We start from the raw sequence: 12,536 nt of genomic DNA on the forward strand, positions 1-12,536 counted from the left end.
ACATAATATGTAGACATTTAATTTGAACATGCCTTATAACATATAGTTTTAACAAATTCTATTCTGGATATTTCTTTATTTTTAAATTTCTCTATCAAATTTGTTACATATTTTAATGTTCTTTCATAATTAATATTTTTAATTTTTTTTTGTAAATGTAAGCTATTTAGTTGCACATAATTAATTAAAAAATTAATATATTATATATATTATATATTACACAGTACAATTTTCAAAGGAGGAAGACCTAACCCTTCGGTCCAAACCTAAGTTTCGGGTATTAGAGCTGCTGATATATACCGCTGCGCGCAATCACAATATACCGTTGTGTTTACCTGCCTTAATCCTTCCGTTGCGCGCAATCACAGCAACCCTCTTAACCCGGTACCTGCCACGTGGGGTGTTACCAGCACCCCATATCACATTTTTATCAAATATTTGGTATTTCAAGTTTGGTAACCAGGCTGTGCGTCATAGTAGCTTTCTATAATATTATATAGCATAGATGTGTTAGTGTTTGAAGTGGTTATTTAGTGTCATTCTGAACCTGTAGCTCTAAAGTCGAATTGGGGTGTCATTATCTGGTACTTTAAGTTTTAATTTTTTTTTGTATTTTTGATAAACAGGTCAAATTTACATTTTTTTTATTGCAATAACTGATTTAAATTATTAATATAGACTCTTTACTCACTAAATTTTAATTTTTTTATATATTTTACTTGACTTCATTTATTATGGCTTGGTACTTGCTAATTTGCTTATAACACCTTTTTCATTTTATTTTTTAACTTTTATAACATATTAGTGGCTAATAAGTTAATAAAACATGTTTTTTATATTCTTGTGTTACTCAACACATTATTTTGTTTTTTAAACACGTAGATCACAGAAAAATTTTAAGGGGTGCTGTGAGCACCCCACGTGGCAGTTGGCGCCTTGCAAAGCCACGTGGCAGGTGCCGGGTTAAAGGTAAATTTCAGTACCCCAGGAGGTATTTGACCGCTGCGCGCAATCACAACCCACCCTTAAAAATCGCCATTTTTCGTTTTTTTTTCAATTTTAAATTGCTTATAACTCGAAAACGATCAACTTGCCCGAAAAATTATAAGAGACCATTTTTATCCAGAATGGTCCTGAAAACCTAAAAAAAAATTATCCGGGCCAAACATATTGATTTTTACAATTTGATTAAAAAAAATTGTTACAAAAAATTTGGAACACTTTTCACGTGGGCGACTCCTTGAACCTTATTCTGGGATGTCTCACGAATGTGAATATGGAAAAAAATCTCATGGGAATATTTTTTCCAACGAACCCGACATTTTCGCCTTGTCTATAAGTTTTCTTCTTTTATGTGATTTCCACGTAATTGCTGTATCATTATTATTTTCTGATCAATATCATTGCAAAAAAAGGTCTGTGGGATAAACAAATTGAATAAAATTTAAACTAATTGACGAATCGTCTTGAAATTTTGTGTGTGTTATATAATATGAACTGTTTGGTTCTACTTTTCATGCAATATTAAAGTCTTAAGTTCATTTTCGAAAAAGTTATAGCTATAGCAAATTTTTGATTTTCGAAATTTTAGTCTTATTTTGCACTTTCCGAAGCAACAAATAAAATTAAAAAATTCCATTTTTTTCAACCTTTGCTCATCTACTAAAAGATGAATACTCTGATAAAGATATTAAATTACTCCATTTTTACCTGTAGTGATTTAAAGGAAAAGAACTGACATATTTGACCCTTATTTGTTAATAACTAAAATTCTCGTCCGAACTGTGACGGGCATTTTTGTATTTATAATGTATTAGGTATAGAGTACCCAAAATACCCATTTGCAATCTGGCTGGTAAAGTGTCCCGACAAAAACATTATTTCTCTGGACTTTATGTTGTGACCAGCATTCATTTCAAATTGTGAGGTATTTCATGTTAGTACAGGGTGTTCCATTAGGAAAGTACTGTAGAAAGCACTGAGGTGGTCTCAAAAATACCATACTTAATGCGTCTTACTTCATTAATAACAAAGATACTGGGTGTTTTTCTTATTTGGTTTATAACTTTTTAACCACACTGTATATTTATTTTATGTTTGGCACGAAAATATTATTTGAGGTGTACAATGAACTAATTTATTTAAAATTGTAAAAAGTCTAGGTACGGAATAAAAAATGTTGGAAAAATATTCCGACCCAAAAACAACACCCTGTACATTAAATTTTTTTAAAATAGATTTTGCATTTAAAAAGACTATGAAAAACTAAATTTAGTGGTATACGCTGTGAGCTCGTACGTAGAGGGGATATTTACAACTTCGCGAGAGCCAGTAGTGGCAAGTGTGTAAACGTTTACCGGAAATTTGACATAAATGTCAAAGTGATTAATTTAAAATTAAAATTAAAAACATTAATTATAAAAAATATTAGTTGGTCAAAGCTGTGGTATATATTTTTACCTTAACCCAGATATTACTACCGTCCTTTTAAAAGGCAGTGTAAATTATGCGTAATTTAGGTTAGTACAGCTACCAACTGATAGATGGCTCTAGATGGAGTGTTTTCAAGAGCCAGCATTCGACAAGTTTTAACGATTTTAGTGCGCGCACATGCTGTAATTGTGAGGTTATCTGTGTAAATTGCCAGGTTTTGGACTACAAAATGGATGCTTATAATTGTAGGTAAGTCTAGAATTAAAAAACTGTTATTTCACGGCATTGGCATGTGGATTATTGTATAATAGGGACTTATGTACGTATATTCTTGGCTCGAATAGTTGTCACGTTGTTTCAAAGGCTCGCCGCTTGGGATTTCATTTTGTTCTTTTAAAAGGACGGTAGTAATTAGTACTACCAACGTGCGTATTGTTTCAGGAGGCCTCTCAAATTGCATGAGCTATTAGAAGAGCTTGATTCTGATGAAATCCCAGTCCCTCCAGATGGTTTGATCATATTTACCCCAGAAAATGCCAATGATGATGTCACCGATTGCGACTCCGGCGATGAAGAACTAACTACAATAAATAATTTACCGGGTAGTCAGTTGAGAAACGATGTAGAACTTGTTTTTGACAACGCGACTGAATTACCACAAGATTCTGTGAATTCCAGCCTACCAGAAGAAGATTCGGATGATGACAATATACCATTGGCTTTGTTTCTTTCCAAGGAAAAGCTGCCCCATCAATTAGAGAAAAGAATATCTGCACACTGGATTCAAGGAGACTTGTATCAACACCCCGATTGTACTTACTGGAAAACTCAATTTGGACCGAAAATGACTCAGTCGCCGATGGAAATTTTCAATTTGTTTTTTGATGATGAAGTCATCAATTTGGTTACCGAATACACTAACATCTACGCAGGACAAAGAAATCTTTTGAACGACATTACTCAAAATGAGATTCGATGTTTTATAGGCGTTCTTGTATTGAGTGGTTATGTGCTTGTGCCGAAAAGGTACATGTACTGGGAAAATCGTGACGATTCGCACAACGCAATGGTGGTAGCTGCTATATCTAGGGATAGATTTTCCCACATAATGAAAGTTTTGCATGTTTGCAATAACTTGTCATTAGATAAATTTGATAGATTTGCCAAGATGCGACCCCTGTTCGACGTAATAAACAAAAAATTTATACAATTTTCCCCTTTAGAACAACATCACAGCATAGATGAGGCAATGGTTCCGTATTTTGGTCGCCATCCCACAAAACAATTCATCAGGGGAAAACCAATCCGTTGGGGGTACAAAATGTGGGTAGGAGGCCTTCATCTGGGATACATAGTTTGGTTTTCTCCTTACCAAGGTAATTCCACTACAATACCTGAACAATATAAAGTCCTTGGATTGGGTGCATCAGTAGTTCTATCCTATGCAGACAGATTGAATGAAGTATGGCCTCAAAGGCGATTCCATCTTATTTTTGATAATTATTTTACTTCTATTCATTTACTGCATGAGCTAAAACAAAGAGGCATATTTGGTACAGGCATTGTAAGGGAAAATCGCACCATGAAATGCCCTTTACCCTGTTCATCTATTATGAAAAAAACTGAACGTGGTAAATACGAGTATCGTCTTGATAAAAATACAGGAATAGTGGTTTGCCGCTGGCATGATAATAATATCGTTTCTATTGCTTCCAATTTTGTACCAGTAATGCCTTGCTTCTCTGTAAAGAAATTTTCACAAGCAGAGAAAAAACATATTCAAGTTCCTCAACCAAATATTGTTAGAATATACAACAACTTCATGGGCGGCGTTGATCGCAGTGACCAGAACATCAGCTTATATCGAGTGTCCATAAGAGGAAAGAAATGGTATTTTCCCCTTTTTGCTCATTGCGTTGATATGGCTATTCAAAATGCGTGGCAGATTCACAAAACTCAAGACGGTAAACTGGATCAACTTGAATTTAGAAGATCTATTGCAACTAATATTTTGGAAACTTTTAAAAAAGAAACAAAACGCGGACCTTCTAAGCGGAATTCGAATTCGGTAGCCAATTAAAAATATGACGGTATTAACCACTTGGTTCTTTATCAAGAAAAGCAATCGCGATGTGGATATTGTCACAAAAAAGTCCAGTTTTTGTGTGAAAAGTGCAAAATACATTTACATCGAAAATTTTGTTTTAAATCCTTTCATTCTTTGTAAACTGATACTAATAAAATATATATGATATCTGGTACCGTATATTACTACCGTCCTTTTAAAAGAACATGTCAAAACTTGACAGGTATCGTCATAAAAAAATATATGATTGTGTTTTTTGGTTCCATATGCTATAATTTCCATGAAAATTCGAAATTAATTCAAAATGTTAACAATAAAAGTTTCAGTAATATCTGGGTTAAATATACTTACGTTTTAAATACTGAATTTAAGTTTTTTCACTGTTCCGTAATATGTAATTATAAATTATTCGAATAATCTTAGCGCCATCTACACGATAATTGTGGAAGTATCCGAAGTAAGAAATTCATATTTTATCAATAGAACGTCAAAATGATTAGCAAAATCTTAAAAAAATCGATTACAATTTAATTACTATTTTGCGTTGTAAATATTAAGCGATAACAATTAAATAATAAATTTAAAAATTACCGGTGAAAGTTGAATTAGTAATCCGCTAGGAGCGCCACCAGCGAAGCTCAGAGCGTATACTTGTATAGTGAATTTTTGGCAAAATGATTTTTTTGGTCAAATTTTGAATTTGAATTCTAAAATTATGTGAATTGCGAAAGCTCGAAATAGAAAAAGAATTGAAATACGACTTAGAAATTGTTAACCACATTGTATATTTATTTTATATTTAACACCGGATAGTTTTTGAGGTATCCAATCATTAAATTCATTTACAATAACTATAAAAAATCCAGGGCCCAAACAACTTTGAAAAACACACTCAACTGTCTCTAATAGATGTACCGGGTCATTGAGGAGTGCATGAGTATTAATGAGCAGATAGGCTGGCAAGAGAAGGCTCGAAAAAAACCTTTGAAGGCCCAGAACCTTTGTGTAGCATCACTAAAGATGCTACGAAAAACGAGGTTAAGATATGACTTATATGTATATAAATAATCATCAAAAGAAATGCAGGGCTACTCAAGGGCAAATACAGGTTAAAAAAATCAAGAAGATTAATAAAAAACTCTCGAACAATTTAAAGGACCTCAATAAACGAGATCTCAAAACGGTCACAGAAATGGTGACTGGACATTGCCGTTTCAGAAACCACATACACAAACTATGTAGGGTGTATGAATCATGGTGCAGAAATTGCGAAGAAGAGATTGTCATATAGGTACATACCGTGCCATTGCGATGTGCTAATTGGTGTATGGCAGGAATTTACTGCTCAACAGAGATTTGAACCAGAAGAGATCATAAAGCTACCAACAAGAAAATTGTTGAACTTCGTTAAGGCAACAGAACTTTTTAGAGTTCAAGAAAAAACAGAAGGTGGGCACAAAGGCCTTACTTGTCCCAGAGACTAACGGATCTCGCATAATTTATGAAGAAAAAGAAGAATCCTAAGCACCACTCCTCCTGTATTTGCTCATCAGACCAAATTTTATAAAATATTATTTGCCTTACCTTGGTAGTCCCTGTTTAACCGATTTGACACCTATGTTTAACCCCCTCTCAACCGTGTTTAACCAATTCGCTGACGATCACACGCCAGCGAGTGATGTGGTTACTTCAGTCAGGTGCCGCTCACGCGCCAGCGAGTGAGACGGTTATTTCAGTTAGGTGCCGTTCAAGAAAATGGCTCCTAGCCGAGTTCCATCCACTTAGATCGGCAGCTAGTGGGTTAAATAACTACATATTAGGAATAAATTAAAGTAAAATCTCTAAAAAAAATTAACCGGGTTTCCGTTCATCGAAATGTTGTATTCGGGAATTATTTTTTTATCAAAACTAGCTTCAGGATATTTTGCTAAACCATATTTTTTATTGGTGAAATGTGTGCCCAATTTTAGTTACGGTGAGTCTAGGTATTTATGTTGTATATTTAATAAATGTTGCCAGTATTAATTTATCTAATAAAAAGTATAAACCATAAAATATTGGAAGCAAATAAATATAATATATCTACAAACTAACGAATAACAAAAATACTGGCCTAAAAGCGGCCTACTGTTTGATGGAACTATGTGCTCGTATCAAAAGAGGAAAATCATATTTTTATCACAAGCATTAAAAGAATAAGATTTTCCCGCCTTTCAAATTAGTCTCCAGCGGCAAGCATTATTGCTTCATTTTTTTTTTGTTTCTGTAGTGGTAGCGTAATGAGAAAAAGAGAGATACCTAGGTGTTAGGTAATTGGAAATAATCTTTGCGGTAAGGATTTTCCTCATTTCACGCTACTGCGCATTCCATCTTAAACACAAAGTGTGTATTTTTCTTATCTTATCCCAAACTCGCGTTTTAATTGCAACTGCAGATAAGTTCTGGGTAAAACCTGGGGTGTGCCTGGGGTTTAAAACCAAAAGTGTTCTATTAGTTGTACACATCAGTGATACGACCGACAGTTACTTAAAGATTCAGTACTTTTGCGGAGAAAGGCGGCTTTGCAATCTTATGTGACATGTCACACCACCCTGCAAAGACAAGCACTTCTATATATAACAGGAGCCTTGAGTAGTATAGGAATGGATTCGTTAGAGGCTATCACAGATCTCCCTCCGCTGGAACTATATATTTCGCCTCTATGACCATCCTGAATATAAAATATAATCAATACTTTGAGGCCGAATTATGTATTGGATAGCCAAACAATTTTTTCCTATTGGGACTATACTTGAGGATTCCATCTGTATGACGGACTCAGATATGAGAAGAATACAATAATAATTATACCATCTAGAAAACAAAAAAACACTTAATATAGTTTACCTGCAAGGATCCCCTCAACAACCTTCTTCTTCTTCTTCTTGTAGTGCCTATCCGTTTCGGATGTTGGCGACCATTACGACAATCTGTACTTTTCACACTATATATATATATATATATATATATATATATATATATATATATATATATATATATATATATATATATATATATATATATATATATATATATATATATATATTGTTTATAGATTTATAGATTTATAGATTGCTGCTACCCCAATATTTCAGCCTTGTTTCCTAACTGTTCAGCAAATATTATATACCTGTTATATATATATATATATATATATATATATATATATATATATGAAAAAACAAAAGATGTAGATCTTTGAAACACACTCAGTGATCAAAAGATCCACAGGTACTGGTTTAACGACCACTCGTACGAAATCAACCAAATGAAATAGAGAATGTGGAAAAATCCCCTTACGAACAATTCACACATCCACCATATATATATATATATATATATATATATATATATATATATATATATTTGGTTTCATAACGTCTTACGACGTTGTCCGACTCCCAAACGCCACAGTATTCTGTCCTGAGTTAGGTCTTCATTCAGATTTCGAGCGCTAATCGCTTTCCTAACTCCCAGTTTCCAGCTCTGTGGTGGTCTTCCTCGTTTTTTCTTCTCTGGGGTTTGCCGCATCATAGTTTTTTTGGGCAATCTTTCGTCCCCCATTCGACTCACATGCCCATACCATATGAGCTGTTTTCTCTCAATATCCTCAACTATAGTGGCCTCTACACCCATTTGTTCTTTTATTATTTCATTTCTTATTCTTTTGGCTCATGATATTCTCGTCGATCTTCTGATGGCATCCATTTCCGTGGCTTCGACCTTTTTCTTATATTTCTCGGTTATTCTCCATGTCTAGGCTCCATAAAGTAGGCTAGTTTTAACCATTGTCTCATATATGTTCCATTTTATTTTCTTTGATATTTATTTACTCCATAGAACTCCCTTTAGACATGCTATAGCTCTTCGTGCTTGTATGATTCGATGTTCTATTTCTCGTTCGTCTTTTCCGCTACGGTCGAAGATGACGCCCAGGTATTTATATTCGTCACATGTATTTATTTTTTGATTGTCTTAGATATCGAGTTGTTCTGCTTCAGCGCCAATTGAGAGGTATTTTATCTTTTCTAAATTGATATTTAATCCCCATTTCTGGTATTCTTCAATTAGTTTTCTAAGCATATATTCCATGTCGTCTTTGTCATTTGCGATCACCACCTGATCATCTGCAAACTGTAAAGTATATATGCAATCCTGATCATTCTATTGTATACCCATTCCTTTGACTTTCCTTTTCCATTGTTTCAGAGCTGCAAAAATATAAATCTTAAACAGAGTCGGAGAGATACAACATCCCCGTCTGAGACCCTTAGTAACTGCAAATTTTTCAGCTAAGAGGTTTTCGAATTCCATTTGGGAGTTTGAACCGTAATATAGATATTTGAGAGCACTAATCAATGTTTGATGTATGTTTGATGTGCCCAGGACTTCCATAGTTTATTTAGCGGTACTGTGTCATATGCCTTCTTAAGATCTACAAAAGTCATATGTAACTCTCTAATGATGATGATGATGATGATGGTGATGTTTGGCATGGAAACTGGTCCATTTGCCACAGATTTTTGCATATTAATATAATCTTATTATAAGTTATTAATTATGGTATATTACGAACTGAAACTTGACTCTTACAAATCTAAATTATATATCCGGAAGCGTATAGATGATTGCATACGAGTTCAAATATTGATTTCTGATTGAGTGACAGCAGATGGGTTATGTTTGCTGGAAGTTGCACCTTACTTTTTACAAGGTTTTCAGAAAATATATCTGAAAGCGTTTTATTCTTAAAACATCCAAAAAGGATGTGATTAATATCACACTGGGAAACACTCTATGGGATGTAACTCTCTATTTGTCACAACTTTCTTTTCTATATGTCTTTGTTCTTCGTCTTCGGACGATTGATAATCTTCCTCTATCAAGTCCCGTAGTATTCGACCATATATTCGACTCATTGAACTTGTGACCGATATCCCTCTATAGTTTTTACAATTACCTCTGTCACCTTTTTTATATATTGGAATCATATATGCTGTTTTCCATTAATCTGGTGTTGGATGGCCATTAATATATTTTTTAAATATCCCAGTGATCATTCTGTGTAATTTCTCTGAGCCATTCTTTATTAGTTCCGTAGTTACTCCCTCTGGTCCGCTTGCTTTCCCATTCTTCATTCCTGCTATAGCTTTTTGAACTCTGTTGATATCTATGGTAATATGCTCTCCCAGAATTTTCGATTCTTGATGAATTCATATCTTCTTTAAATGCGTTTCTGTTCTCATTTAATAGATGTTGGTAATAATGTGTCCAATCCTCGGGATTTATGGGATTTAGAATCACTTTCTCGTTAGTCAGCTTCTTAACAGAGTTTATAAACTTCCACACCTCAGTGCATTGTCGTCCTCCAATCTAAGGTTCTATCTCTCTGCATTTTCTGTCCCATGACTCATTTTTGGAGGTAATAATTATCTTTCTAGTTTTCTTCTTAATTTCATTATATCGGTCTTTGTCTGCGTCACATTTATACTCAACCATTTATGGTATAATCTTTTCTTTTCTGTTACCGCATTTTCAACGTCTTCATTCCACTAAAGCTTGTTACTAATTTTATTTTGTTTGATTCCTAAGACCTCCTGTGCTGTTTGATGAATACTTGATATTATGTTCTCTATATGTATTTGGCCTTTGTTAGTGTTTCGTCAAGTTTGGAGTCCATTCGAGTCTTGTATAGTGTACGGGTGCTCTCATGAACTAAACTAGACAGATTGTATTGAGGAAGTTCAATTCTTTCTAAAAGCTGTTCGTCTTGGCTTGGTGAGACACTTTCGTTTAATCTATATGGGAAAACAATTTCGCCTTGACCATGTGGTGATCTGATCCACATACTCCTGCCCTTTAAACTGATTTGTGGTTATTATGTTGAACCACGTACGTATATTTCTCAGCCAGAAAATCCCTCGCCTTCCTGAGCCTCGCCAACAATCTAGCAAAAGACAAAACAATGTCTTTAATAGGGGTGCCGGGTCATGAAGGGTTGCATAGAAATGAACGAGCCGAAGATACGTTGGCAAAACATGGCTTAAGAGAAACCTGTGAAGGCACAGAACTTTTTTGTGGCATCATTAATGATGTTGCGAAAAACTAGGTTCAGAAATGTCTAATAAGGAAACATCAAATAAAATGGAAAGCTACTCAAGGACACATCCAGACTAAAAATATAATCAAAAATATTGGTAAAGAAACTACCAAACAAATTAGTGATTCTCAATAAACGAGAGACCAATACAATACAATCACTGAAATAATGACTGAACATTGTCCATTGTCCTTTGAGAAACGTAACCTAATCTATACATACTATTTAAGGTGAATGAACCATAGTGTAGAAAAAACAAAATGGAAGAAGAGACTATCATAAACATACTATGTCATTACGATGTGCTTTGTGATATATGACAGGCATTTATTGTTAAACTGATTTTTGAACAAGAAGAGATCCTAAAACTGCCAATAAGAAAACTGTTGACCCTAGTTGAGGCCACATAGCTTATTAGCCAAGCCGCACACCAAAGAAACATGAAACGAAAAACATGAAACATTTAACGAAAAACATGTTTCATGAAAAGAAAACACTGCTAAAAAAATCTCAAAGTCCGCCTACTAATGAAACGAGTGTGATTCATGCTCATGACACATTTTTATTTTCGGAGAGTCTCATAAATGGCCGGATATATATTTGTTTAGCAGTGGTTTATTTCCATGAAACGTAATTTACGTTTCATGTTTCTTTGATGTGCGGCCGGGCTTAGAGTTCTGTGGAAACAGCCAACGTGTGGTAAAAAGTTCTTTCGATTAAGTGCCACAGACTAAAGAGTTTTACCTGGTTTAAGAAGAAGAATAAAAAGTATTCTATGATCTATTTCTCCTGCATTTGCTGCTCAGACCAAATTTTACACAGTATTTTTTGCATTACCTTGGTAATTCGTTCTCCAACGCATTTAAATAACTGTCAGAAATAGACCAGTAAGGATCTGCGAAAAAACGTCTATTTTTGGATGTGAGAGGTGGCATTCGGATTTTTGCAGATAAAGTTAGGTGACACCTTCAGTAATAATAATTGACTTATGCTCCTTCTCAAATATGCCCGGAACATTAATAAAAAAAAATTAAAATATTTAAAAATTTCGAAAAACATCGATTTCTTTGCTTATAACTTTAAAACGATTCGTTTTGGAACAAAGTCGTAGAAAAATAAAATAAAGATAATTGAATTTTGTATGATATACGACTGGTAAAAAATGTCTTAAGTTATTACCTTTTATGCAATATAGCAATAAATACAAAATAAGGGGGCAAAATAAGTCTGTTGTTATTCAATATTATTTAACCACTTTCGTGGCACTTAGAACCTTAGTATTTGGCTTAGGAAATTCTCTGTAATATACTTAAATCGTGTACCAAATTTCATTAAAGTTGACCTAATAAATATTTATATTTTTTATTAATGTTTCGGGTATATTTGAGAAGGAGCATAAATCAATTATTACTAAAGAAGTTATCACCTAACTTTATCCGTAAAAATCTGAATGACACCTCTCACATCCACCTAAAAACAGATCCTTACTGGTCTAAAATACATTAATAGTACATTCTTTCACGGTTTTTGCTCTAAATTTTAAAGAACCTCTTGGATTGAGATCAAAATAAGTCCAGAAAAGGCTAAACTGGTTAATTTTAAGTAACTTTTGTTCCATAGAGCTTTTTCGCCAAGGCAACACTTTTCGAGTTATTTGCTAGTGAATATGTTCATTTTTCAACAAAATAAATAAATTTTTAGACAGTTTTTCTTAAATAACTCAAAAAGTAAGTATTTTGTCGAAAAAAATTTTCTTAACAAAAATATAGCATGTAAAAAAGTAAAAAAAATGGTGTACGCGTTAGGTCTCTGGACCTCGTACAACCAGAGTTATAGCCAATGAAAAATAGATTCGTATTCACCAAATTTCAAATAGAA

General features: G+C 33.8%; 1 protein-coding gene across 1 annotated transcript; it reads left to right on the plus strand.

Annotated features, from left to right (window-relative positions):
* Positions 1–2,662: 2,662 nt before the first annotated feature.
* Positions 2,663–6,003, plus strand: LOC126883735 (piggyBac transposable element-derived protein 3-like). The gene is made up of 3 exons (XM_050649398.1): positions 2,663–2,682; positions 2,875–3,505; positions 5,854–6,003. The coding sequence occupies exons 1-3, from the start codon at positions 2,663–2,665 to the stop codon at positions 6,001–6,003; spliced, it is 801 nt and encodes a 266-aa protein (XP_050505355.1).
* The last annotated feature ends 6,533 nt before the right edge of the window (positions 6,004–12,536 follow it).

This window comes from Diabrotica virgifera, chromosome 4, assembly GCF_917563875.1.
Source record: "Diabrotica virgifera virgifera chromosome 4, PGI_DIABVI_V3a".
Lineage (NCBI taxonomy): Eukaryota > Metazoa > Arthropoda > Insecta > Coleoptera > Chrysomelidae > Diabrotica > Diabrotica virgifera.

Excerpts from the sequence above, each read along its gene's own strand:
- LOC126883735 (XM_050649398.1), top strand. The coding sequence starts at position 2,663 with ATGGATGCTTATAATTGTAG. Across the intron at positions 2,683-2,874 it reads ATGGATGCTTATAATTGTAG|GAGGCCTCTCAAATTGCATG; the intron begins GTAAGTCTAGAA and ends GTATTGTTTCAG. Across the intron at positions 3,506-5,853 it reads ATTCGCACAACGCAATGGTG|GAATTTACTGCTCAACAGAG; the intron begins GTAGCTGCTATA and ends GGTGTATGGCAG.